At 38.3% G+C, this 27,869-nt stretch overlaps 4 protein-coding genes across 7 annotated transcripts; 2 read left to right on the plus strand and 2 right to left on the minus strand.

Annotated features, from left to right (window-relative positions):
- Nucleotides 1-3,946: 3,946 nt before the first annotated feature.
- On the minus strand, nucleotides 3,947-6,262 carry LOC106659643 (transmembrane protein 18). 2 transcript variants are annotated; one of them, XM_014382302.2, is made up of 5 exons: nucleotides 5,858-6,262; nucleotides 4,997-5,114; nucleotides 4,864-4,918; nucleotides 4,699-4,792; nucleotides 3,947-4,615 (listed from the first exon to the last, which is right to left on the minus strand). In XM_014382302.2, exons 1-5 carry the CDS (start codon nucleotides 5,918-5,920, stop codon nucleotides 4,460-4,462), a joined length of 486 nt encoding a protein of 161 aa, XP_014237788.1. In that variant the 5' UTR covers nucleotides 5,921-6,262; the 3' UTR covers nucleotides 3,947-4,459. The 2 variants fall into 2 exon arrangements, with proteins under 2 accessions (XP_014237788.1, XP_014237790.1); XM_014382304.2 differs by lacking the exon at nucleotides 5,858-6,262 and adding an exon at nucleotides 5,628-5,848.
- A 2,447-nt stretch (nucleotides 6,263-8,709) lies between these two features.
- Nucleotides 8,710-19,629, plus strand: LOC106659642 (clavesin-1). The gene is made up of 5 exons (XM_014382301.2): nucleotides 8,710-9,000; nucleotides 12,648-12,988; nucleotides 13,066-13,194; nucleotides 18,203-18,437; nucleotides 19,217-19,629. Exons 1-5 carry the CDS (start codon nucleotides 8,871-8,873, stop codon nucleotides 19,246-19,248), a joined length of 867 nt encoding a protein of 288 aa, XP_014237787.1. The 5' UTR covers nucleotides 8,710-8,870; the 3' UTR covers nucleotides 19,249-19,629.
- Nucleotides 19,630-20,656: 1,027 nt separating this feature from the next.
- Nucleotides 20,657-25,593, plus strand: LOC106659536 (alpha-tocopherol transfer protein-like). Of its 3 annotated transcripts, none has more exons than XM_014382123.2 (7): nucleotides 20,657-20,757; nucleotides 22,017-22,352; nucleotides 23,151-23,242; nucleotides 23,785-24,030; nucleotides 24,400-24,594; nucleotides 24,679-24,853; nucleotides 24,929-25,593. In XM_014382123.2, exons 2-7 carry the CDS (start codon nucleotides 22,127-22,129, stop codon nucleotides 24,967-24,969), a joined length of 975 nt encoding a protein of 324 aa, XP_014237609.1. In that variant the 5' UTR covers nucleotides 20,657-20,757; nucleotides 22,017-22,126; the 3' UTR covers nucleotides 24,970-25,593. The 3 variants fall into 3 exon arrangements, with proteins under 3 accessions (XP_014237609.1, XP_023319130.1, XP_014237610.1); XM_023463362.1 differs by lacking the exon at nucleotides 20,657-20,757 and adding an exon at nucleotides 21,563-21,705; XM_014382124.2 differs by lacking the exon at nucleotides 20,657-20,757 and adding an exon at nucleotides 21,705-21,795.
- LOC106659538 (chymotrypsin-1-like) lies at nucleotides 25,491-26,987 on the minus strand. Its single transcript, XM_014382126.1, has 7 exons — nucleotides 26,872-26,987; nucleotides 26,716-26,804; nucleotides 26,548-26,636; nucleotides 26,328-26,469; nucleotides 26,137-26,253; nucleotides 25,907-26,062; nucleotides 25,491-25,830 (listed from the first exon to the last, which is right to left on the minus strand). The coding sequence occupies exons 1-7, from the start codon at nucleotides 26,924-26,926 to the stop codon at nucleotides 25,642-25,644; spliced, it is 837 nt and encodes a 278-aa protein (XP_014237612.1). The 5' UTR covers nucleotides 26,927-26,987; the 3' UTR covers nucleotides 25,491-25,641.
- Between the last annotated feature and the right edge of the window lie 882 nt (nucleotides 26,988-27,869).

Here is a 27,869-nt window from a genome sequence, read left to right on the forward strand (position 1 = left end):
CAATAGTATATGGCTATGGCAACGCCTCTACTTCGCTATAGACTCTCACTTTCTAGCAATTGAATGTTGAGGGACTCTGCTTGTAAAAACACGTCGTTTCAGACGAGCGACCCGCACGAACATGTTTCGACATGAGTTCGGAAAATGTGTGGTAGACGCGGGAGCTTGTGAAAAAGTTCATGTTAAATTTCTTTCACCGTCATATATATAGTAACAGAATTAGACACTTGTACCAATAATTATAAACAAGAATTCGATTTTTTCAAATGTAATTGACTAATCTTAATTACCGTAAAACTTCGTGAGCAATAAGTTTAGAACATGTCAGAATTGAAAAATAATTTCTTACATCTGTAGAACCTATATTTTAACGACTATAAACTCCACTGTAAATAATTGAACTGAAATAAAAACTACATTCTATAATTATTAAGGATATCACCTTTAAAATGAGATGTCGATGAACTTGATCTCACTAACAGGAGCCAAGTTACAGAGGTTGAAAGATAAAAAAAGGAGGTGTCCATGTGAGTTTCGCATTAATAAGATAAAAATAGTATGAAAAACTTATTGGTTTTTTATTGATTCAATGAAAAAGGTGTTTCATTTCAATCGAGCTGAGTATATTTTTCCTTTTAGAAAGATATATAAATATTAAATATATGCGTAGAGTGCATAGTCCATAAAACGTAATAATCAAATATTTGATCAAATATTCGCAATTGAATTGTAAGCAAATTTTTCATTTAAGTAATTGACCATCGGGCGAACTTGAACTGTAATCATACGTAATCTTTAAAAAACCTCAAAAATTGTCTAATAAATAGTTTCTATAAATTTTATGAATTTTTTTAGAGTCAACTCAAATTCGATGGAGTCTCATGTTCATTATCACGTTTATTGCGTTTGTTATTTTTACAATATACGTGTACTGTTTTTTGGTGTCTTATCAAAGAGGATTAATGTCCAAATTTCTTTTTGCACTTGTCTCATGACTAATATCAGTGACCTTCATGCACAATTCTTTGGCGATTCAATAAATTTAATTTAATTCCATATATCCTCTCGCATTTTAGTCTTCGCGACCACCGTGGACTGTGTTTTGGTGTACGAACAAATTTGATTTTTTTACAAATGCCTTGTCGCATTTGTCGCATGCATAGTCTTTTCGGCCTTCGTGGACTGTTTTTTTATGGCACAGCAAATTCGATTTTTGTCCAAATTTCTTCTCGCATTTATCGCATGCAAAGTCTTTTCGGCCTTCGTGTACTGTCTTTATGTGTACGAGCAAATTCGATTTTTCTCCAAATTTCTTCTCGCATTTATCGCATGCATAGTCTTTTCGGCCTTCGTGTAATGCCTTTATGTGTACGAGCAAATTCTTTTTGGCTGTAAATTTTTTCTCGCATTTGTCACATGCGAAGTCTTTACGACCCTCATGGACTATTTTTTGGTGCTCTAATAATTTTGATTTATGCGCAAATTTTCTCTCGCATTTATCGCATGGGAAATCATAGCGACCTTCGTGAAATACTTGTTGGTGTTTGAGTAATTTCAGTTTAAATGCAAATTTCTTCTCACACTTGTCACATGCGAAATCTTTCCAATTTTCGTGTACTGTCTTGTAGTGGGTGACCAAGTGACATTCATGTATAAATTGTTTGTAGCACTTTTCGCATTTGAAATCTCTACGATTTTCATGTACTGCTCTTTGGTGGCTGCGCAAATTCGATTTTCTCCCAAATGTCTTCTCACATTTGTCACAAGCGTAATCTTTCCGACCCTCGTGTGTTATATTTTGATGTAAAAGCATATCGAATTTTCGTGTAAATTTTTTCTCGCATTCATTGCATCTAAAATCTTTGCGACCTTCGTGGATTGTCCTTTGGTGTATGAGCAAACCCGATTTTTGACCAAATTTCTTCTCGCACTTTTCACATACGTAATCTTTGCGACCTTCATGGACTGTTTCTTGGTGTCTGAACATTTTCGATTTATTTACAAATTTCTTCTCGCAATTGTCACATGCATAATCTTTGCGACCTTCATGGACTGTCTTTTGGTGTCTGAGCAATCGTCCTTTAGTTGCAAATTTATTTACACATTTTTCACATGAGTAATCTCCGCGATCCTCATGGGTTGTTTTTTTGTTTTGTATCAAATTTCTTTGATGCCCAAATTTCTTCTTGCGCTCATTACAAGTGAAACGTTTACGATCTTCATGGACTGTTTTTATGTGCAAGAGCAAACTATGTTTAGTCTCGAATCTCCTCGCGCACAATTCACATAAGTAATTTTTGAAAACGTCGTGGAATATTTTTTTGTGCTTTAGTAAAGTTGATTTATTTTCAAATTTTTTCTCGCACTTGTTGCACGTGAAATCTTTACGATTTTTGTGTACTAATTTTTGATGCGTCAACAAACTCGATCTTTTCACGAATTTCTTGTCGCACTGTTCACATGCAAAATCTTTACGGATTTTGTGTTCTGATATTTGGTGTCTACTCAAATGACTTCGAAACTCAAATTTCTGCTCACATTTACTGCATGCATAATTTTTCTCTATATTATGAATCGTGTCTCGATGTGTCATTATACTTGATTCCAGTGGAAATGCTTCTTTGCAAATACCAAAAATGTATTTTTTGTCGTTTGAAACAACATCGTCGTGCTTACTTGAATTATTTTCCGAGACATTTTCGTTGGGTTTCTCATCACTTTTTTCCATTTTAGTATCCGAATTAAATTAAACAATCGATCCTTCTGTTTAGTACTAAGAAAATGAAATAGGTAAAGTGTATTCTCTGGTATTACCGGTTGTTTCATTGGGAAATACAATATTCAAACTAATTTGTTTCTACTGTAAACAAGATCAGTGATTCAAGAATCAACGTCAGGATCATTCAGGATCGTTTATAATTAAGCTGCCGATTTATCTGTTTATTTATTGTTCGTACAATATTTGAACCAGTTTAACATTCTATGATAGTCACTCGAAGGTTTAAGGCATAGAATCAGCTTTTTCAAATCCCTGGGTTACTATTTTTACGTTGCAGCGGATATGGCCTATACTCTAAACAAAGTAAAAAGGGAGCATATTTTGAAGTATTTTTCAGTTTAGGCAGAATTTACAGAGAGCAACATTTCATTCATTGACTTACTTGAAGTAAAATTCTTAAGAAATTAGAGATGTGCCAATTTACCGAATACATTCTTTTTTAAAAGGAATAAATAGTTTAACAGATTAATTTGTTATTTAATAATTCAATGAACAAAGTTTTCAATTAAAACCATTGAAAATAAATACATAAATAAATACAAATGAGTTAATAAATTTACTCAACAAATGGAAATTGTATTATTGACTCACCTGAATATACTTTCCCCAAAAAAAAATAATGCAAAGAGAAAATACTTATGATATATTAAAAAAAAACAAGATAACTTTTTTGCAAGTTTAGAAATTGTTTTCTTATGTCACTCAGTTTAATTGAAATTTAATTTTTCCGTTATAGATTTAAATAAAATATTTAATATTATAAATATATTTTTAACTTCAAAATCGTTAGTTCATTAGCATATAAATACAGAAAGTATGATGTAGCTGTTTCGAGATAAATACATTTCTATGAAATATATTTGTAAGTACATTATATTCACATTACTAATTTATGTAATTAATTTATCGGCTGAGTCTGAACTGCGCTCACTGTTTTTTTCAGATTTGTCATCTCTCTTAGCTCTATACTTTAATTTGATATATGCAGTGCACTTTTGTTTAATTCAATTTTTCTCAATTATTTGAATTTAGTAACATAAAAAGAAAAATTCATAATTCATGTATCGTTAAATTTAAGTACTATAAAAAATTTAAATGCATTACAAAAATACTCCGTTGAAATTTTATTTCAAGTTATTTTTTGACTAGGATTATCGTGTAGTTTGCTTGTAGTTGCATTTCATGAAAATGATGAAATAAATTTTATTGCATAAACTCAAGAATATAAAAATATCTTGATAAATGAATATGGTTAACTAACACTGTGTTAATTAAAAGAAATATATAAAATCCTCCATTAAAAATTCTAAAAGAATATCTAGAAAATTTAACAAGCCACAGATCTCTCTCTACCTCAAGATTTTAGAGTTTTTAAATAGACTTAAGGATAATACAATTCGTTTTTCGTGAAATTATTTTAAAAAAACTACAGTAATAAAAGTTCCTGTTATCACTTTTCAATCTTGAATATGTATGTAGCTTTTAAAATTTACAAAGCACTACTCATCACAAAGAGCTTTTTCATGAATTAATATGAATATTTTCCTCTTCATAAAAAGCTATATTAAGATTAATTTCTATTGATTTAAGCAAAACAACGTTGTTATTAGTCTGTTTGCAATGTTTCATTGTTGCAAAAGTCAACAAAGTGGTATTAAATCAGAGTCGACTAGTTTTTCTTCAATCATTTTTCTTGTCTTTTGTACTAGAAGCTTCAGTTGTTCCACTCAATTTTTCTTTGTTTGCTCCTGTGACTTTATTTTTTGCTTGCTGTTGGCGCAATTGAGCTCTTTTGAGACTGGTCATTAATTGACTCGATTGGTACAGCCAGCTTGCCTAAATGGAAACAACGACACACATTAAGTACAAATTCATTCTATCAAAGTATGTAAATAATGAGCTTTTAATAGCAATCTTACCACCATGATCATACAGATCATCAACAGAGGCACGGAAAAAACTATTGATATGAATAACCCTTTAGAATCAAAGTATTGCTGCCTAGAAAATACCCTGCAATGAAAAAGTTGAAAATTATTATTTGAAAAGATAATTAATTTGGTTCGACTTTTTTTTAAACTTACATCCAATTGGAGGCAGCTATCTCATTTAGGCTTTCAGAAAAGTACACTAACAATACTAAAAGCAACAAATAAGTTTATGAGAATTTGGATTCACACAAAAATGACAATTTATTCATTTGCATAGATTACTTACATAGAACTAGGAATAATAAGATCTGGAAGTTTGCGTAATTTCTAGTTAACAATGCAGTCATAGTGATACCTATGTGAAATACAACTAATAACATGAGCCATGGGTCCCTCCATTCGATCTGTAAGAAAGATAGTCATTTATTCGGATATTCTACAGCATAAACATTGATCGAAAATCATTCGAAAGAAAGTTTTTTACAAATCAATGCTCGATCAGCATTCAGGTATAATCTGCATGCAAGCTAGCATTCGCATAGAAAAAAAAAGAGGAATACTTGAGGGGCTTCGCTCGACTAAATAAATTATGCAGCAAATGCATTTACGAAGAACATAGCAGCACACTCACGCTCGCACCTACACATCGGCGCACGAACGCGCACGCACGCACACAAACACGCGGAGAAAAAAGCATCGAAAAAAGCCTTCGATAACATCGTCAGCGTGATTATTCGATGCGAAAAAAAAGCCGTCATCCTTCGAAAAATCAACTATCGTTTTCGTTCACGCATATGTATACGCGCGCTCCAAAACTCACGCACTCATGTACACCACACATTTTTTTTATCTAGAAATCCGATCGACGTCCGAAAATGTCTATATCGTTTCGCACAAAGAAAAACGATCATACGTACCGGCAAACGCGCATAAACTTTCACTTTTCGTGTGTGTATATAAATGCACTTGTTTGCAGCCACCGCTCCAAACACCCATGCCAGAGAGAAGCGGTATCATTATAAATACCTTTCTAACCTCAACGCTGTCAGACGCAGTAGATGGATAGTACATAGCAGTAGTTAAAATTGCGAGGGTGTATAGAAAATGAGGGTACAGAGGGAAAGAGACACAGAGGAGATAAACTTACGCTCTGAAGAAAGGGCCAGAGGCCGTCTATGCTGCCGGCGGCTATGACTTGTGGATCCGTCATCGTGCGTGATATTATTGTTATGTCGCGCTCCGTCTGTGCTGCTGCTGCTGCTGCTGTTTCGACCGACACGATTTGTGTATCATATATGTGTATACATGTAATGTTAACGTCCGTGTCAATGTGTGCCAGTGGTATTAATGGGAATACTTATAATGACATTTACAATCACTGCGCAAAACACAGGTCACACGCACACACTTGAAAACAAAAACAACAACCGATGGGTAAGAATTCAGCCGATAACTGCGGAGGCAGCAGGCAGCAGCAGCAGTAGTTTTACGCTCGAGCCTCGTTTGTATTATATTATTATGCTTCTGCGGCACTCTTAACTGGACAATTTTTTGACGAGGCTGTATATAGCCTAGGTGTCTGTGTCGTGTGGGGTGGCGCGCGCATCCACGCGCGCAGCAGAAGAGAGAGATTGTGTGTTTATCGTATGTAGGATGCACTGCAACGCGGCGTCGACGCGATTTTTTAAATTAAATGTTGGATAATTAATTATGGTCCGAAACGATTCGATCGGTACCCACCTGCCGCGAATGTCGTTCCGATCGTTGCGCACATTATTATTATCATAGATATAATATAAAAACAGAGTATCGATTGGATCGTCGTGTGGGAGTCTCAATTATGATATAGCTTTTACAATCGTCGCGATAAGGTAAATACTAATTAAGCGACTTTGCTGACTTTTATTAATGGATAATTGACAATTGTCGATAAGTCAGAGAACGCACTTGTATATGCGACACGATCGCCGCGGCGATATATTATACCGGCAGTTATCACATTTTATATAAAAGGTTACTGATGTCCGATTCATTCGCATCGTCGATTACGTCGATTTCGCGCTGTTTTTTTTTGTACGCGGGAGATTTTACCGCGCGGAGTGTTTTTCGGCCGACGAGTTTGCTCTTTCCATTATATACTTCTTTATTTCTCTCGTCGCTTACTTATTCGAGCGCGAGCGTCGAAAAATTGAAACGCGCATCGATGTTTTTCGGCGCACACGCGTGGGTGTGTGTGCGTGTATTATGCGGCACGATCTCTCTTTCTGCTCAGGGATCAAAGCAAAACAAACACAGACGCGCGAAGTTCGAGAATCGGAGTGCCTCCGCGGCTGCACCGCGAGTAAATATAACAAAATCGCCTCCATGCCGCATTATAAATAAATGAAGAAACAAAAAATTGGCACCCATGAGAGAGCGTGAGCCGTCTTTTTCGCAATGACAAGTGCTGCTCCAGCGTACGATGAACGATGAATTCTCCCATATTAATACTAACACGTTAATATTTTGCTGCATAATTTAAATAAATCCTTTACAAATGACACTGCACGCAGACGATGATTAATGCGCGCGACGATTCGATAAATAAAAACTGCCGAATCGACGATTCATCGCTTACCCCTCGATAAACACGTGAAATAATGTATCTGTGTATTACATTCGTGTTATGTACTTTACAAAAATGACTTTCTCCGTTTTACTTTCGTTTTTAATATTGACTATAGCCGCTCGGCGATATATATCTTTATCACGCCAAAAGATCGACTCTCGGCTGTGATCGATATGTCATTATATTTTTATATACCCGATCTGTATCTGTGCGCGCGCGCGAGCGACGATAATACCGGTAGCGAGTCGAAAAACGCATTATTTTATATACATGTATTCACGTTTTGTGTGTCGATCGCGATCGATTATTGTACGAAATCGGCGAAAAATATACATCTTGATAGTGAACGAAAGGCGCGTTATCGCGACCGCGACCGATTTTTTCTCTCTCTTATTAGGAAATTTTATTTAATTATTTTCGTCCACATTATCAAAGCCGAGATTTTCCGTTTTCAGACGATGCGCATCGTGCAGACAACACTGTACACGTACCGATCTTTTACCGATCTCATCGTGTTTACGCTTAAATAAAATTCACGCGTGTCATCCACACCTAGCACTATTGTAAGAGCGCATAAATTTTTTCAAATATATATCGCTCGATCTCTCTTCACTCGCAATGACAAATCCTTAAAATCAAGTCTCTCCGCGCCGATCCTCGAATTTATACGCCTTCGAACACCACGTGCGTGTTCAGAGAAATGTCAAATCGCGAAAAAAAACAACACGAGACTATGGTCTTATCGACAATACAAAAGTACTCATAATTACGCATTAGTAAAGTGTGTTTTGCGAAAAGAATAAACGAGCGATAAATGATGTCAATCGATCCAAGCCGCGTACATAATTGACACACACCTCCAAATTCTAAATGTAGAGCAAAAATCGGAACACCAAGAGCACACCATTACAATAAGATACGATATAATAGTAATTGGCAGCTCATCGTGACCCACACACTTACTCAGGCAGTCTCTTTTGTACTTGTTTTCAATTCCTTTCGGGCGGGTAACTCGCACAAAAAAAAAGAAGATCGTTACGACGTTATTATCGCTTTATAGACGAGCGAGCGATTGCCTGCTGCTATTATAATTATTATTACATACGGGCACAGCGCAGCTTTTTATCAATACGCGTCTCTTTCTCTTTCGCGCGCGGATAATGTGTTATAAGGCAATTTTCACTGATTTCAGCTACTCGAGCGAGAGAGAGAGAGAGCCGAGACGCGCTCGTATGTATACAAGTGTGTGGCTGTGTTAGAGCCCCGCGACACTTGACTCTCTGTTATATTCGAGAAGCATAAGGAGGAGGAGTGAGGAGGTGGTGGTAAAAAGTGACCGACGTCTAAGAGTCTCTCTCTCTTGCTCTGTCTTATACCGTCCGCTGTTGAAAGACGGTTAAAGGCTGTATCTCTCGTTGCTCGGCGCTGCAGAAGCGCACCGACGATCGACGACGCAGCCGCACAGACGTAGCCTAGCTAGCCAAGCAGCAGTTCTCTGCACCCGTTCGCGCAAGTTCACGTTTTCGCTCTCGTTGGTTGATTTTCGCTCAGGATGGCCGACTTCGTGCTGAACACCACCGGCGAGCTCGACGCCGAGTCCAAGGCGCTGGCCGTCAAGGAGCTGAGGGAGACCGAGGAGAACGTCAAGAACGGCATCGAAAAGCTCCGAAAGCTGCTCGAAGGTACACAAACACATACACAACATGACGCTCCCGGATCATCCCTCGTTCGAGTCTTTTTTTTTCTTCATTTTTGATAACTGTCGCGCGATCGGTAATCGGTAATCGGTGACTCAAAATTTATATATATCTCCTGTAAAAAGGAAATTACGGGGGTAGGAAATTGCAAAAGTTTAATAATCAGCTCCGTGTGGTCATCTCATGCGAGTGCGTAAATGTGTGCCGTACTGTCCGCGTGGAATATTTGAGAAAGACAGAGAAAGTGTGAGAGACCAATTGATAAGGGTCGATCGGCGAATCGCATATTACTTCACCAACTTTATCAGCGTGTCTTACATTACACCAGCTCGTGAATATAAATAAAAAACGATCGTGTTCAAAATGAAAAAAAAAAATCTGAATGAAGAAACAAATTGGCTAACGATGAAAAATCGCCGATATAGATCGCGTTTCCTTACCCTCTCCCTCCCGTTACGAGCTCGGAAGCGATTATTTGAATTTGCGCGAATTCAAGACAGAGAGAAATAACAATTTTTTTTGTATTTCTTATTAAAGTTACAGCATACATGTGTGTATATCGCATCGACAAGAATGTCTCCGATCGATAAGAGCTTGTGCCTCTCTCTCTCTCTCTCTTATCTCTGCGGTTGAGGTTCCTCAAATACACACTTGCCGAGCTCGGCCGTACAAAAATACGAATTATAACGATCGCAGAGCGTCGATGCATATACATACACATACAATAATAACGATCATTGCGAACGTTATTATTATTATTAACTGCCGCGGATGAATTTGTTTATTATACACGTATACTCGCTAATCATATGTCTCTCGTTCTTATTGGCAATTCTCTCTCTCTCTTTTTTTGTGCTTATGGTATAATATTATAAAATCGAGCAACATAGTGTGTATATGTACGCGTTGCGTCGATTTGTAACCGATTTCGAGCACAGTCGCTCGCTCCGTGTCATAAACACGCAAAGAAATGAGGGAGAGGGAGGCCGGGGTCATGCAAGATAATCGCCTTTCGCGCACACGCATTCGCGATGTCTCATTTGTTTAGCGATACACATATTAATATACATAATATAATATCGTAATTATAATTCTATCGAAAAATGACGCGAATTTCTTTCCGCGCAAAAATCGGCACGACGCGACGCGACTTTGATCGATCCTCTTTTGTCGGAGGCGCGAAATGCACTCTCATTCGCGGATGGACAAACAACGCACCTCGTCTTACTCACAATTAGCATGATGCGATGCCGGCTCATTTATTGACCGAGTGACTCACATATTTTATAAAATAATGCGGCATCACGATCGACGACGCTCGTCGTGCCGAAAAATTTCCCCTTTTCTTCGAGATCGACAAAAAATGCATGCATCGATCGCGGTTAACATTAATTCTTTATCGCCTGCGTACGTATATATGTGAGATCGAAGCCGCGAGATAATGCAGTGCGCGCGGCACGAGTTTATAATTGTCGGGAAATAATAATTAATATTATTATAAACGCGTCGCCGATAAACCGCGGCTAATGTAACTTTTTTTTCGTTCTTTCGAATCTTCGAATTTTTTTGTCCTTCTCGCATTGTTATCCCGCAAGGCTGACTTTGCCTGAATAACCGCCAATTATATCATTTTTTTACCCTCGTACACGCGCTCATTGTTTCAAAAAATTAATTTCCAATACCGGTACTTAGACGCGCTCGAGGATCATCCGTACTGTCTTTTTTTTTTTGTTGACACGTGTTTGTAAATGCTTTCTAGTATACATTACGTCAGCTTGTTTACGGTTGATCCTCGAGCGCATATGTATGCATGCAAGTGCTGAATGCGTAAAGATGCGCTGTGCGCTTTCATTATGTATTAACGCCCATTATGACACAAACGCGCACCAGTGATTAATCTTGTTACTTATCGCTTATATTTCATTTGCCCACATGGGAGACCATTTTAGCTTTGGGTCGGATTACATAAGCCGCAGCGAGCGTTATGTTAATTCGTTATATCGACCTTTTTGCAGAAAAAAAATTTTCGCCGCTCCGCAGGACGACGTGCACATACTAAACGCGCCGTGTACACGTTCAAAAGCCATAAGTTTATGTAATGGTGTGTTCTATGCCTAGGCATACAAGCGTGTATGTGTGCTGCTTTTGACATAACGCAACACAAATCAATTTCATTAGTCGACAAAAAGAAAAAAAAATAAATTTTATACATCACATATTTCGTGAATTATCAATCGTGTATATCCGAATGATGATAATAGTCGTCGTCGTCGTCGATGCTACTACGTGCTGCATGCGAAGTTCGTTATGGCGAGGTCCGAGCGCGATCGGTTCTCTCTCGCGAATTTTAACGAAGACGCGCGGAGCTCCAGCGGCATACGACATCGAGCTAATTCGAGGACGCGCGGATCGATGCTATACGTCGCGAGAGAATACAAAAAAAAAATGCAAAAATCGACGAGCTACTCGGGATCGACGAATCATCCTTACGAGTCGCACGCCAAGTTCGTATAATACCGATCGTAAAGGAAGAGAGATAGAAAAAAATGTATAATTCCGAGAAATTGCAAATAAAAAAAGGCAAGAATCCCGATGCGCAATTTTTTTGACGAATAGATAGATTTAAGGATAATAAGGTGTGTGTCTTTGGTTGTGTCGCGAGATCGTGACCATGCGAGAGATGCGGTGACATTTATTGTGTATAATTAAATTATTTTAAAAGTAATATTATGCGACCAATTTTTCAGTTAGATTACAAAAAATTCAAATGTTTAGTAAAAATGCTCGATATTACACGGCTGATTTTTGACCAACTAAAAACTATTGATCATAAGATTCAGACCAAAAGAGTAAGGATATTTTCATCATTTGATAATAATGCTTGACGCTTTATTTTGTTATCTAATGATCTTTTCTCTGACTTTGAATGTACAAATTACCATTCGAACACTATTTCAATGGTTATTTTTGATTTTTTGCCCAATGTTTTAGATCGGAAAAGTATTTGAAATCGACTTTTACAGATCCGTGCCCAGACTTATGTACAGTTATGTTTACTTTGCCACTTGCAGATTTACAGCTAAAGCTACACTCGCCATCTAACGGTGGAGTCTCAAATTAGTAATTTCGTATTTATAGTGGTAGAAAACTAGTCTACACTTTTTAAACCGATTAAATTGTCATTTTCGGATCATTTAAAATTTGTAACATAATTGTAATAAAACATTCACGATAATAGCAAACTAATTCATGGTTATGTATTATCCAACTTTTTGAATGGTCATTTTTTGGAGATCAGATTTTCTTATAAAAGTCGAGAATTCAACAGAAAGCATGTCAATGCTCGCCGATCCTTGATGGCTTAATCCTTGCATCATTTTGATCCGCTATGCTAATGCCGAACTCGAATGCAAGCTCGATAAGAACCGACCGCAACCGAAAATTATATATACACGCTCTTCTTTTATTCTCTCTCTCTCTGCATCCTCGCGTCATCAAACCGCAGGTGTATAACGATCCTCGACATTGTATATTATTACATACGCACGCTGAAAATTCTCGCGTCGTCTTTCGCACGAGGGTCGCGCGTGACACGCATTCCATTATAATAAAACGAAGATCTTTTCCATCAGAGGACAAGACGATCTACTTCGCCACCGACGACGAGTTTCTCATGGTGTTTCTGCGGCCGTGCAAATTTTACCCGGAGTCGGCGCACGCCCTCATGAGGCGCATCGCCGAGTTCAAGGACAAGCACGCCTCGCTGCTCAACAATCTCATGCCCGAGGACGAGCGCGCGGCCTTCCTCGAGAACAACGTCGTCAACGTGCTCAAGGGACGCGACCACAAGCGGCGCCGCGTGATGATCGTGAACGCGGGCAAGACCTGGGACCCGTCCAAGGTCAGCGCCGATCAGATGTTTCGCATATTCTATCTGATTCACGAGGCGGCGATACTCGAGCCCGAGACTCAGGTAAGTGTGGCACCGACTTTTCGATATGATATTTATCGTTATCATTATTATCATTATATTTTTGAATTTATTCGTAGATTCACGGAGTCGTCGTGATCATGGACTTTGAGGGACTGTCGATGAAGCAAGTGATGGGCCTGACACCGGCCTTCAGTATGCGCCTGCTCAGCTTCATTCAGGATGCCATGCCGCTCCGTCTCAAAGAGGTAAGCGTGTCTATTTGATTCGTTCGAAATTATCAATTATTTTTATATTTATTTATTTGAAAAACAAAAAAAGAACTGGAAAAGAATTGCGTAAAACTTGTAGGTGATTTCAATTTCGAATGGAAGAAAATCATTATTTATTGGCCCAGTAATCACTTTGAATTGAATGAAAAAGTTCTAGACAATCATTATTATCAAGAAATCTCAAATTATTTTATTTTTCGTTCAAATTATGATTTTTTTATTGTAATAACGTGATGAGCTCGTAGATAATAATGATATACATAATCAATTAGATGTGCATAAATTTTCTTCTTGAAAGTTTCGATCTTTAATGTTCTGATTGATAACTTTTCTGTAACTTCTCAAAAGTTGGTTTTCGCGAAATTCTTGTGCATTGTCGAATGATCATTTTTTTCCAATATCTTGCTGCACTTGAAAATTCCGATCTTTCTATTTACTACAATAAGTCTTCGTGAATTAAATTTTCGCCCCTCAGTTATGCATGAAACTATTCAATGATAATATAATTTTTTTTATATTCTGTGCATTTCGGAAATATTTCGATGGCGGCAGTCTTTGTGTGTTCAATCAAACTTTTTTTACCACTATTTAAAATTTTTCCTTATTCTTCGCGTTTGCATACTTCGATTATTAAGTGAACCAGATCTAAGTGCCTCAACAGATTCCTCTTCTGCCCGAACGACCTGCTACATTCGCGTGTTCAATTTTTTCATGGACTGTGCCAATATGTTGATCTAATTAATTTTTTACACCAAAAGACTTTCCACACTGTTGGCACAAGTGTTCTTTGAGTTTTGAATGAGCTGCATCTACGTGCTTCATTAAATTAAGTTTTTTTTCATAAGCTTTTCAACATTCTGTGAACATGTGCTCATTGAGATCCCAATGAACTTTATCAACGTGTCTCAGTAAATCACTCCTTTATCCAACAAACTTGCCACACTCTTCGAATTTGTGATCTTTGCTTTTTTCATGAACTGATGTTATGTGTCTATTCAAATTTTTTTTATAACCAAAGGACATTCCACATTCGTCACACATGTGCTCTTTGAGTTGTAAATGAATTACATCTATATGTTTCAACATATTATGTCTATGTCCAAAAGATTTACCACACTCGAAACACTTGTGATCTTGGATTTTTTTGTGTACAGTGGCAATGTGCCTAATCAAGCCTTTTTTATTACCGAAAAATTTTTCACATTCTTTACACATGTGTTCTTTGAGCTTCAAATGAACTATACCAATGTGATCCATCAGATCACCCTTACGTCGGTAAGACTTGCCGCACTCTTCGCATTTGTGATCTTTGCTTTTTTCATGAATTGATGCTATGTGTCTATTCAAGGTATTTTTCTCACCAAAAGACATTCCACATTCTTTACACATGTGCTCTCTGAGTTTCAAATGAATTAGATCTATGTGCCTCATAAGATTACTCTTCTCTCCAAAAGACTTGCCACATTCTCCGCACTTGTGATCTTTGCTTTTTTCATGAATTGATGCTATGTGACTATTCAAGTCTTTTTTATAACCAAAGGACATTCCACATTCTTTACACATGTGTTCCTTGAGTTGCAAATGAACTACATCAATATGTCTCAACATATTATTTCTTTGTCCAAAAGACTTACCACACTCGAAGCACTTGTAATCTTTGATTTTTTCATGAACTGCTGTTACGTGTCTATGCAAGCTCCTTCTGTAGCCAAAGGATAATCCACATTCTTTACATATGTGCTCTTTGAGTTTCAAATGAACTATATCAATGTGATCCGTCAGATCACCCTTACGTCCGTAAGACTTGCCGCACTCTTCGCATTTGTGATCTTTAATTTTTTCATGAACTGTGGCAATGTGTATATTCAAGATACTTTTCTTACCAAAGGACATTCCACATTCTTTACACATGTGCTCTTTGAGTTTCAAATGAACAAAATCTATGTGCTCCATAAGATAACTTTTTCGCCCAAAATACTTGCCGCACTCTTCGCATTTGTGATTTTTGCTTTTTTCATGAATTGATGCTATGTGTCTAGTCAAGGTAATTTTCATACCAAAGGACATTCCACATTCTTTACACATGTGCTCTTTGAGTTGCAAATGAATTAGATCTATGTGCCTCATAAGATTACCCTTCTTTCCAAAAGACTTGCCACACTCTTCGCACTTGTGATCTTTGCTTTTTTCATGAATTGATGCTATGTGACTATTCAAGTCTTTTTTATAACTGAACGATTTTCCACATTCTTTACACATGTGTTCCTTGAGTTGCAAATGAACTACATCTATATGTTTCAACATATTAATTTTTTGGCCAAAAGACTTACCACACTCGAAGTATTTGTAATCTTTGATTGTTTCATGAACTGTGGGGCCACATTTTGGGCTCATGTGCTCTTTGATTGTTTTATTATCCATTTTTCGATGGAAAAAGTCAACTGAGTTATTCAAGTTAATTATAACTGTAAGTAGTATCGCAATTTGTTGAGCTGCACCGAATGTGTTTTGTTGCAAAAACTCGATTAAAGATCTCTTGGCTAAGAAACAGTTAATTTGGATGTATTTTGAAATACAGATGACAACTATTTTTCCTCGATGTACGTATAGATCACCGATCACGTCAATTGAATCGATAAATTTATTTATTATTGTAACAACGGTTACTGATTTAAATTAAACTTATATTTAATCTGTGCCCGAATTTGGAACTTTTTTGTAACGTCGTAACTAAACGTGACTTGTATTGGAGAAAAGAGAAACGAAGTATCGATTACTGTTAATTTGTACAAAATGTTGTCAAAATTTTGTTTACGTTTGAACTGTAATATCATACTATCTTAATTTGAAAGTGCGAGTTTAATTCGAATTACTGATTTGCCCATTATGATAATCACTAGCACAGTGATTACTGTATGATTGAGGATATTGTATACAATTATTATAACGATGACATCTACGTACTTTTCAATAACTTTTCCGAGGTTTGAAAGAGTATTTATTCTTTGTCGAAATTACATTTATTTTTCATTGCATATTTAGCTCGTAGCATAATCAATTGGTTTTTAAATGAGTGCTCTTCTTTTGTTTAAAAATTTTCTTTCGAGCAGTAGTCTTTAAATTTTCGATGATTGGCGATCTGTGTCATTTCAATTTTTTGTGATAGCAAAATTTTGGTGCTATGTCAAATGATTACTATGTCTTAAAATAATGCCCCAATTGAGATTTCCAATTTTTCGATAAATCGTAGCGAACCATTATGAATTCATTTTTTGCTTGATACGAAAATTTAGGGTAAGTGTGAGATTTATAAAACTCATTGCTAAAATAATATTTTATACATCATAGGCTTTGTTGATATTATTTCAATAGACTTTCTTCCTGTGATTAATTAAACTTTTACCACTACTGAAAATTTTTCCGCAATCTTCGCGTGTGCATTTTTTGATTTTTGAGTGAACTAGATCGATGTGCCTCAACAGACTACCTTTCTGTGCGAAAGACTTTCCACACTCTTCGCACTTGTAGTCTTTTCTTTTTTCATGAATTGATGCTATGTGTCTATTCAAGATAGTTTTCGTACCAAAGGACATTCCACATTCTTTACACATGTGCTCTTTGAGTTGCAAATGAATTAGATCTACGTGCCTCATAAGATTATACCTCTCTCCAAAAGACTTGCCACACTCTACGCACTTGTGATCTTTGATTTTTTCATGCACTGTGGAGATGTGTCTATTTAAGTCTTTTTTATGAACAAAAGATTTTCCACATTTTTTGCACATATGCTCTCTGAGTTTCGAATGAACATGATCTATGTGCTGCGTCAAAGTAAACTTCACTCCAAACGATTTGCCGCACTCTTCGCATTTGTAATCTTTGATTTTTTCATGGACTGTAGCAATGTGTCTATTCAAGACACTTTTCGTACCAAAGGATAATCCACATTCTTCACACATGTGCTCTTTGAGTTGCAAATGAACTATATCAATGTGCTTCATCAGATCACTCTTACGTCCGTAAGAATTTCCACATTCGTTGCATTGGAGTTCTTCAATTTTTTCATGGACTGCGGCAATGTGACTATTCAAGTCTTTTTTATAACTGAAAGATTTTCCACATTTCTTACACATGTGCTCTTTGAGTTGCAAATGAACTATATCAATGTGCTCCATAAGATTACTTTTTCGCCCAAAATACTTGCCACACTCTTCGCACTTGTAATCTTTGATTTTTTTATGAACCGTGGCAATGTGTTTATTCAAGGTACTTTTCGTACCAAAGGACATTCCACATTCCTTACATATGTGTTCTTTTAGTTTCAAATGAACTATATCTATGTGTTTCAACATATTACTTTTTTGTCCGAAAGATTTTCCGCACTCTTCGCAAGTATGTTGTTTGAGTTTTAAATGAATTACATCAATGTGCCTCATCAGATCATTCCTTTGTCCAAATAACATATCGCACTCTTTGCATTGATGATCTTTGATTTTCAAATGAACTCCGTCTAGGTGTCTCAGTAGTCCTTTCCTTTTTTTAAAAGTCTTGCCACATTCGAAGCATTTGTGTTCCTTCATTTCTTCATTTTCCATTTTCTAATGGAACAATTCAACGTGATTATTCAACTATGAGTTGTATCAAAAAATTGTTGAGCTTCGCCGAAAATTTTTTGCAAAATCGTCTCACTTTAAATGAAATTGATTGCAATCCTTTTTTTTCTTGTACTGAACATTTGAATATGCTAGAAAAATGAATTTACTTTGGAGAAAATTATTACAGATTTAAATTAGACTAATATTTGATCCAAGCTCAAATTTTGAAAGTTTTCGTACGTACAAACCGACATCTCACAGAGACCAATATTTAAGAGAAGCAAAATGAAAACAATAATATGTTGTGCTGTGTTTACATTTAAACCGTGACACAAACTTTCAATCATACGAATCATCGACTCGAGTGACAAAAATTCGTTTTTCCACAGGTGCACTTCGTGAAGGAGCCGTTCCTCTTCAACATGGTCTGGCAGATGTTCAAGCCGTTCGTGCGCGAGAAGCTGAAGAAGCGCATGTTCTTCCACGGCACGAAGATGTCGTCGCTGCACAAGCACATGGCGCCTACGCACCTGCCGCAGAACTACGGCGGCGAGCTGCCCGCCATCGATTACACGGGCGCCGACTGGTATCCCACCATACTCAACCACGAGGATTGGATCAAGAGTAAGCAGCGATATACATATAATATCCGTGTACTTCGGGACTGATTTTTCACGCTGCGATCGTTAACCCGAGACACGTAGAGAGAAAGAGATCTGTTTTATATTATCCGACTCGTAATGTACCCGAGACACATGCGCGAGTTCGAACGCGTAACTGGATAAACGTAAAGCACGAAAAATGACTTCCTTTCCTCTTTTCTTTGGAAAATGAATGGGCTAGAGAGTCGAACAAATTAAAAGTGTCCACATGCAAAAGTCATTTATTCAACGCAGCGCGCAGTACCTAAAGATTTTATCGCGCGCCCACTGACCGGTGAAAGTCTCTAGCTATTTTCTGCGCGCCTGCACAATTTTTGTTGTTTGTTTAAACGTCAGCATTATGCAACCTCGCAGTTAGGAACTCTTCTGTATACGTGTAGCCGTTCCAGAAGGAAATATTTTTTTTTTCAAAGAGCCGATTGGACCTTGAATGATTCTTTACATCGTTGCAAACGTGCACCGAATTGGGCAACGAGAAACTTAGCCGCGAGAGCCGCGCGCGCGCAATGGAAAAGCTAGAAAATCGCATGGATATATAATTAGAAAGATAAATACGCGAGGCATGCGCGTGTGTTCGCGTCGATACATGCATACATACACATGTTTCGCCACGCGCGTCGCGCGGATGAACCGCGAGCACGATCGCGTGGAAAATCAGATCGAAAATTACGCGCGCATAAAATGTAAGAATTTCAGAAAACTCGATTTATTCATTACCGTTTCTGTCTGTCTGTTTTGCAGGTATGAACTCCTACGGCACGAGGAAAGATTGAACGCGACGAGAACGAAGATGACTGTGATCGCTCTGACTTCGAGGTGCTTTCGTAATGATAATTTTTTTTTTTTTTTTTTTGTTAACGCAAGGATGAGAATTTATAACAAGCGCAATTTTTTGTCTTCCCGATATTATAAATAAATAAATAAATAAATGAATATAAACAATTTTGTAAAACGTCGCGACGCTGAGCGTATTAAAGTAAATACGTATATGAATAATATTTATATTTTTTAACCGAGTCCGTTACTTTTATTATTATTTATGTTTTCGTAATTGTAATTGTCAAAGGTATGCAATTGCAGTATAGTTGTTGGATTCGAATGCAGCACATCGTTACACGTTGGACACGTATGCAAATAAATATAATAAACATACACATTAATTTTTTATTATCATGTGCCTTGTTGATGATATAGATAATAATAAAAATGTAGAATTGGTATGACATAAAAAATCACGAGTGCGTCTGTTATTTTCCCCCGCCTACTCGTGAACACGCTTTTTAACATCGAAAAAGAAAAATTGTAATTCAAAAATTCCCCCCGCCCCTAATCTCATATATTATAGACGCGCGAAGGTTGAAGCTCGCCGAATGCATCAAGTTGAAGTTTACGAAGCTCACGCACGCGCGTGCCAGCAGCGGCAGCAGCGAACTTATGAATTTTTCAATCGATCCGAATGAGAATACACGCGAAGAAACAAAGTCGAAAATTGCGCGAATATATACATTGTTTTCTTCGAGCCGCGGCGCGTACATGACGTAATCTCGACTACATGTATAAATACCTAAGGCGAAGCTCGAGACGGGCGCGATTTTATGGTCTTGAAAAATATGGACGAAGCGTCAACGAGGATAAAACTGGAACGCGCCCGCGTGTTTCTCTCTCTCTCTTTCTTTCTTTCTTTTGCGATTTACCGGTGCGTTTCCGGTATAATCAGCTGATGCGCGCGCGCTGCAGAAAGAGGCACAGGATCACTTTTCCTCGCCGCTTCGAGACTGCGGAAGGGAATTAAACGGTGGAAAGCTCGTTCGCGCAGCGCGCATAAGTATATAATTGATTCGAACTAAAAAAGCTCAAAGAAAAAAGGAATAAGAAGAAGAAGTAGAAGAAAGATCGTTGCTGTGGTGCGCAGCGCCTCAAGAATTTGCAACAGACCGACCGATCGGTTATACGGATCGCAGAGAAAGAGAGAGAGAGAAAGGCCGGTGTCGAGGTGGGTGGGTGGGGGGGATCGGCGCGGTCGCTCTAACGAGAAGCAGAGACCGGCAAATACTACACGCACACATACACATCGCAGCTTTTTTGCAATGTGTGTATACACATATATATATCTATGTGAGTTAAAGTCAGTCGCTGTGTAGTCTTTATGGAGAAAAAGACTCGGGGGCTCTCAACGTCGCGAGCCGATGTGCAGTTGTATGCGCGAACTCGACGGCAGCACAACTCGTCGTCGTCGTGGTCGTGTATAACAGTGCGATCGAACTCGTGATATACAGTGGCTGGTCAGTAAACACTTGTAGCCCTTCTTAAGCCTTAATATACACACGGCGTGACATCGACCGAGACGTATCCACGCCGTTTATTTATTTATTTATTTATTTATTTATTTATATTTATTGATATTTTTTGTGTCATCTCGCGTACCGATACCGATTAATTGAATAACTACATTGTCCGCCGAAAGAGGCCTAGAATATTCAACAAAGTTTTCGTCGTCACTCGAAAAATAAGAATGTTGTATGTATATAATACAATCGGCATATAGTGTGCGTAAAATCGCGCGTGAGAAAATCGGCTACCGGGGGCAAAGTCAATGCCTCATCATGCGACAATTGTTCAGTGCGCGTAAGTGTGTGTGCGTGCGTGTGTGTGTAATCGCGATTATTACAGTGTCGTCTTCGTTAACGTGTGTGTGTGATATTTAAATTTTTTTCCAATGAATATTTTCGTTTCGCTAGAATTTCGCTTTATTCATTTTTTTCAGATATATTATACCTTTTAATTCGCAACGGTTAATTTCGCCGCGTGTCTATGTGTGCGTGTGTGTGCCGTTATGATAAGTATCGTATATAGATGTGTGTGTACGTGCACGTTGCACGGCGTTCGCACTCGTTTTCCGACTCATTTCAGAGCCTCCTCCTCCTGTGTGTGGGTATAATATCCACATGCACTCGGTGCGTATGCACACACACACACATATATAAAATTCGAGGCCTTTCTCCGGGCAGCAGGAATAACGTCGTAGTGCGCTTGATGCTGCGGGCCGAGAAAGTTTTTTGTTGCGGCTTTTTTTTTTTTTTTTTTTAATAAAGATCGAGGAAGTAAACGTACATATTTATTTTCTTCTAATTTTTTTGTTGTTGCTAATATTTTATTCATTTTTCTCTTTCTCTCCGTCTGTGTGACTTGCGGTTTAATTCGATGACATTTTAGAGAAAGTATATAAACGGGTAATTTTTCTGTGTTAGTGTCGTTTTGTGTATGTGTGTGTGCACGACGTTAATATACCTGAAGAGAGGTCAAAAGTTCGCTTCCTGTGTGTGAGTGTGTATAATCGACAGAGCGACGATTTGTGTGCTTACATCGTGTGGATACATTTTCTACTAAATTATTTACCAAAAAATCTTTTTAGTTTTTTTTCCTTTACTTCTATTCGCATTAAATAATAGCTCGATAGCCGACGAGACGCGACCTTTGACAAAATATTCGGAGAGAGACTCGAGTGACTCGAAACGCTTAAATTTTTTTCTTCTTTTTGCAGGCCATAAACTAGTTTGGAGAATATTATAAATTCTCAGAAAAAAAAGGCAAACGCGCGAGAGAAAAAAAAATTAATACAAGACAAGAAGAAGACGAAGAAGAAGAAATATAATGACGAGTCAGGCGGAAGCAGCCCAGAACGGCGGCGGCGGCAGCAGGCGGGCCAGGCTGCGCGAAAAGCTGAACTCGGTCAGCCATCCGATGATCGGCGGTCTGCCCTTCAGCCTCGACTTCAACGAGCTCAGCGACGAGTGGAAGGCCTACGCGGCCGAGGAGCTGCGCGAGACGCCGGAGAACGTCGAGGAGGGCCTGAAGATACTGCGCGAAAAGCTCGCAGGTCGATCATTTTCCTTGTTGCTGTTTTTGTTTTTTTAAAAAAAATTCCCCCAACGAAAGGAGTGCGTTTAAAGAAAAAAAACTTATAGATATTTCGACACCTCCGTCGAGCTGAGCAGTATACGGTATAGTACGAGAGCACAGCTGCGTGCACGGAAGATTTCACTCTCGTTCGTTCAACTCGCTATACGCACGCACACATTTTGTTGCAGTATATATACAAAACTAGTTCGCGCGCAAATACCGAGTATATATACACAAGCACTTTCCGCCTTGGTTAATAATTAAAAGTAATCATAGAGAGCTCGAGAGAGAGAGAGAGAGAGATAGAGAGAGGATAATTATGATTTCATAGATACACTTTCGAGCGCAAGAGGAAAATCGGAAAATCTTTCGACCTTGAGGATATTTTATTTCGGATATTAAAATGACGGGGAAATTTTACCGTGTAGGTATATATAGAGCTCGATCGTCGTCGCTGATCGATCGAGAAGCGCCGAGAATCGGACGACGCGATCGATTCGGAAATTCAAATGTGCTGTTAACACTTTGGCCTCGGGGCGCGCGCAAAATCCGAGGAGCGAGAGCGCATAATGTAATACACATTTAAGCGTACGTGGTAAATATCGGTATGTATAGCGAACGGCTGAGAAATTCAATAGCAGTGGGGATTAGATCCGTATTGGAGACTTTTTTTTTGATAAATACTCGAAAGTTTCCTTTTTAGATAATAGAGTTAGGCTCGTGTAAAGGATGACGAATAACGAATGTCGATGATTTTTTTTTGCACGCAAAACAGGCGAACCGGATCTGGTGGTACCAACGAGCCAGGAACATTTGGAGAAATTTCTGCGACCCTGCAAGTGGTATCCCGACAGCGCCTTTGAATTGGTGAGTCGAGCTGTAACAGATTTGCTGCTGTACATAGCAAAAAAAAAAAAAAAAAAAAATGAAAAAAATTCACTCGCACGCGGGTACTGATAATTAGAAGTTGCTTTTAGGAGTGTTAGGAGTGAGAAAAATGGTAATACTTCAAAAACTTGATAGGTATTTGCTGCATACAAATTCTGAAAAAATTTAAGAATGTACTCCTTGATCGAATCTAAGACATTTTTGTTTCATAAACTTTTCTGACAAACTTGATAGTTTTTGAGAAAAAAAATGTCTTAGAATCGATCAAGGAACATCCTCTAAATTTTACAGCATTTACCACCAGGATTTTAATCATTAAGAGCCTCAAGTATTTATAAATCAAATACCTATCAAATTTTTGAATGTACCACCTTTGTTATTTACTCGTTACATTTATTTTACCTCCGCTGCTCAAGCTTTTTATACAAAATTGCCAATACGTATGTCGCAAGCTCAAACTTAAAATTCACTTTTTTCCTTTCTTTTTTCTGACGTCGTAACACACACACACGCATACACAGATGAAACGCTTTTACAAGTATCGCGCTAGCCATCCCAAGTACTGCCAGGACCTCACCCCGACGAACGAGCGCACCGTGATCGTGTCGGGGGTGCTGTCGCCCCTGCCCAGGATCAACGACGACGGCGTGCGCGTCTTCCTCATCGAGGCCGGCAAAAAATGGAAGCCCAAGGAGGTCACGCTCGATCAGATGTTCCGCGGTGTCATCTTCTATCTCGAGGCGGCCATATCCGAGCCCAGAGCCCAGGTATAACTTTTTTTTTTTTTTTTTTTTTTTTTTTTTTTTTTTTTTTTTTTTTTTTTTTTTTTTTTTTTTTTTTTTTTTTTTTTTTTTTTTTTTTTTTTTTTTTTTTTTTTTTTTTTTTTTTTTTTTTTTTTTTTTTTTTTTTTTTTTTTTTTTTTTTTTTTTTTTTTTTTTTTTTTTTTTTTTTTTTTTTTTTTTTTTTTTTTTTTTTTTTTTTTTTTTTTTTTTTTTTTTTTTTTTTTTTTTTTTTTTTTTTTTTTTTTTTTTTTTTTTTTTTTTTTTTTTTTTTTTTTTTTTTTTTTTTTTTTTTCAAAATCGACGCCTATCGTTTCGTAATTAATATTTTATTTTTGCCTCGCGGTTCTCGCAAAGGTCTGCGGCGTCCGAGTGATCGTCGACATGGACGGCCTGTCGCTGTCGCAGGTGACGCACTTCACGCCCAGCTTCGCCGGCGCCGTGGCCGAGTTCGTCCAGCGCTGCCTGCCCTGCCGGCTCAAGGGCATACACATCGTCAATCAGCCCATCATCTTCAATATGGTCTTTGCCTTCTTCAAGCCCTTTTTACACGTGAGTTATATCATTGAGAAGCTATCCGTAAAAGTCAAGAGTATAATTGTTATCGATCGCTTTTTTTTTTTGTTCATCGTATAGGAAAAGATGCGCAAGAGAATCGTGTTCCACGGCACGAACTGGGGCTCGCTGAGACCCTTCTTCGACGCCGCGACCCTGCCCAAAAAGTACGGCGGCGATCTGGACTTCCCCGAGGACCCGCTCCTGAGCGAGAAATTCTTCTCCTACGTCATGAATTTCGAGGACGAATTTTTAGGTCGGTATTAATTTCTCTGTTGATCCAACTTTTTGATATATCTAATAATTTCATACCCTTATTTTTCGATTGCAGCGTCGAGTAAAAATGGATACGTCAAGCCGCAAAAAAGTTGAAGCACATAATTCACCGCACACACCATGAAGATGGACGAGTTTTTTTCTTTTCTTTTTTTTTTTTTGTCGTTCGTAATACCAACGCAAATTACACGCTGCGCAGCTTGGTAATGCAGAAAGAAAAGTAAAGGAAAAAAAAATTAAGAAACACACAGACACACACAGACGGAGAGAAAAGTGCAATCAGTGACGATGACCAGCGCGTGGATTACAGTACATATTTTATACCGTGTATATTTAAATACATTCCTTATGTAGTAGCAAAAAAAAAGACAGTGCGTGACGATGGCCGTTACATATATAGGCATATTATTGCGCAAGCGCATTGACCTCTGGAGAACGTGGGGGAGGATTTTTTTCAATTTACGAAAATATCACGATCTTTAAATCTGATAAATTTCACACTTCAAATAGTTTATACCCCCCCCTTGGTCCTCCGAAGCTCGATCGATCAGATGTAGCGGTATAGATTGTTCATATAAATATTATTGTTTTTATATAGCGAAGAAAAAAGAGATATATACTGCTGAGAGATTTCATCGTGTTTCGATACACAAACGTTACATAGGAAATACAAATGAATGATTAACCGATTTACAAAATAAATTAAAAATTACAACTATATGTCACATCGATCATTTAAATGTATCTTTTTATTATCCGAATGAATATCTATTGTTGTTCACCGGTCCTTAGCCCACCACTACCACCAGTGGTGCCCTTGCGAATCCAGTCGATGTACTCGGAGACGCGGGTGTACACCGCGGGGTACTTCATGCTGCCGCAGTCCGGGTCCTTGATCGACCAGGACACGACGCCGATGAGCTTGCCGTCGAGGGTGAGAGGACCGCCCGAGTCGCCCTGCGCGAAACATCATATAATTGTTATTCATCAATGACGATATTTTAACTATTGTAATATGATGAAGTAATTTTACGTTGCACTGTCCGCGTCTCTCCGAAGTTCTGTTATTGATGGCGCACAGATTGGTCTCGTAGACGCTTATCTGATGCTTCTCGTAGCTCGCGACGCATGCCCGCTGGTTCACAGTGTACAGATCGACGATTTGCAATCTGTCGGGCGTCGGTCCGTGCTGAGGAGAAAAATTCGTTGATCTAATTTGTTTTTTTTTTTTTTACACTTATCACATTATTGTACGATACTCACCACGTAGAGATTGCCCCAGCCCGAGAGCTCGGCGCGTCGATTGGCGGCGACCCTCTCGTGTGGCGCCGGCAGCGGTATCGGCGATTGCTTGGCGTTGATCTTGAACGGCGATTCGACCTACAGGTGCATCAGAGGTGCGAATTGTTGTATATAGAACGAATGAGCACAAAAAAAAGAAATATATTTCATACCTTGATGAGAGATATGTCATTGCGATGCTTGGCGTGATCGTAATCCTCGTGGACGACGATCCGGCTGGCGGTTCGCTTCTCGCCGGGCTTCTTGTAGTAGATGGTGCCCGCGATGACTTTGACGATGCTGGGATCGGAGAAGCTGTGCGCGGAGGTACACAAAAAACAATAACGACGGTTAAAAATAGACCGCTGCGGAGTTAGCTATTATTATACATACCGATAAGTGCAATGAGCCGCTGTGACGATCCAGGACGGATTGAGGATGGCGCCGCCGCAGAAGTGTTTCTCGAATATTTGCAGCGATACCTGCCGGGGTGGGATCATAAAAACTCGATTAGATACGTACGCGTGTAATTTAAAAAAAATTTTTTAATTTATCCATTACTTGGAACGGTCTGACGAGCGGACTGGATACGTTTCTTCCATTGATGATGTCCGAGGACGCTCCACCTTCGGCCGAACCACCTGCAATCACTGCACAAAAGTCATTACAAGTATCGGTATAATAATATCGTCTGTATGCGTGTAAGTATATCCTTACGTTCGTTTACGAACAGGTAAACGAGAAACAGCAGCGAGATCCCACGGCGATTCATGATCGAATGTTTACTTTTTGCGAGTGAAAGCGAGCGTGAAATAAACAGCGGCGAAATCTACCTTTTTATATATTACTCGAAGTTTTGACTTAGAAGGAAATTCACGATTGGCTTTACTGTGTATAATACCTCAGTCGAAAGACCATTTTTCATAGTTCGGAAATTGTTGTTTCTGACAGTAAAAACAAAATAAGCCTATCTCGATTAGCTATACGAACGTTATCGTTTTAATGAAAAATAATTGTCCGGGAAAAACTTTACAGGTGTTTTAAACTGTTGCGTTGCCGCGCCGATACATATCGCGTTGAAAATTGAGGAAAAAATGAACCGATTAATGCGGTAATTTACGATTTTCGTGGGCACCATTAATTGTCACGTGCTGTACAACTTAACTTTCTCCCAGTAAATCAATAAAAAACAATTAACCGAACAACGATAGCGTAAAAAAAAAGGGTATAAAATGGCTTGTATCTTTGTCGGCTCATTTTTTTTTTTTTTTATTTTTTCTTTTTACTCGCACACTACCGGAGTCGCTAGTCTCCATGTAAAATACATAATCGAATAAATATATTTGTCATCGCGCGTATGATGTATGTGTCAAGTTCATACGCCACTCAAGCTCAATTCAAGCGTATATGCGCGTACATGCACGCGGAGCATGAGCAGCTCGAGCAGCACGACGATCTATTTTAACCTGTCGTTTGATACATACACACACACGGCCAATTGCAGCGGCTGATTCAATTACATCGCGCCGATTTTTCTTCTTCTTAGTCGTCGCGCGTACTCGAGATCGGTAAGGGTGATCGGTAACTATACTTTCAAAAATTGAGTTGAAAAAAAAGATACAGAAAATACCATCGCGAATCGCAAAAGAAGGACAATTACAATATGATATACTGCTACGTGTATGATTGATCGAGGTTACAGGGCGCTCGCGCAA

This window comes from Trichogramma pretiosum, unplaced genomic scaffold, assembly GCF_000599845.2.
Source record: "Trichogramma pretiosum strain Unisexual culture from Peru unplaced genomic scaffold, Tpre_2.0 scaffold39, whole genome shotgun sequence".
NCBI lineage: Eukaryota > Metazoa > Arthropoda > Insecta > Hymenoptera > Trichogrammatidae > Trichogramma > Trichogramma pretiosum.

Coding starts and splice junctions, on each gene's coding strand:
- LOC106659536 (XM_014382123.2), top strand. CDS start 22,127: ATGACGAGTCAGGCGGAAGCAGCCCAGAACGGCGGCGGCGGCAGCAGG. Junction 24,595..24,678: donor TCTTCAAGCCCTTTTTACAC/GTGAGTTATATC, acceptor TTCATCGTATAG/GAAAAGATGCGCAAGAGAAT. Junction 24,854..24,928: donor TTTCGAGGACGAATTTTTAG/GTCGGTATTAAT, acceptor TTTCGATTGCAG/CGTCGAGTAAAAATGGATAC.
- LOC106659538 (XM_014382126.1), bottom strand. CDS start 26,926: ATGAATCGCCGTGGGATCTCGCTGCTGTTTCTCGTTTACCTGTTCGTA. Junction 26,254..26,327: donor ATGACATATCTCTCATCAAG/GTATGAAATATA, acceptor ATGCACCTGTAG/GTCGAATCGCCGTTCAAGAT. Junction 26,063..26,136: donor GCTGGGGCAATCTCTACGTG/GTGAGTATCGTA, acceptor TTTTCTCCTCAG/CACGGACCGACGCCCGACAG.
- LOC106659643 (XM_014382302.2), bottom strand. CDS start 5,920: ATGACGGATCCACAAGTCATAGCCGCCGGCAGCATAGACGGCCTCTGG. Junction 5,115..5,857: donor TCTGGCCCTTTCTTCAGAGC/GTAAGTTTATCT, acceptor TCTTTCTTACAG/ATCGAATGGAGGGACCCATG. Junction 4,919..4,996: donor CTTATTATTCCTAGTTCTAT/GTAAGTAATCTA, acceptor TGTTGCTTTTAG/TATTGTTAGTGTACTTTTCT.
- LOC106659642 (XM_014382301.2), top strand. CDS start 8,871: ATGGCCGACTTCGTGCTGAACACCACCGGCGAGCTCGACGCCGAGTCC. Junction 9,001..12,647: donor GCTCCGAAAGCTGCTCGAAG/GTACACAAACAC, acceptor CTTTTCCATCAG/AGGACAAGACGATCTACTTC. Junction 12,989..13,065: donor TACTCGAGCCCGAGACTCAG/GTAAGTGTGGCA, acceptor ATTTATTCGTAG/ATTCACGGAGTCGTCGTGAT.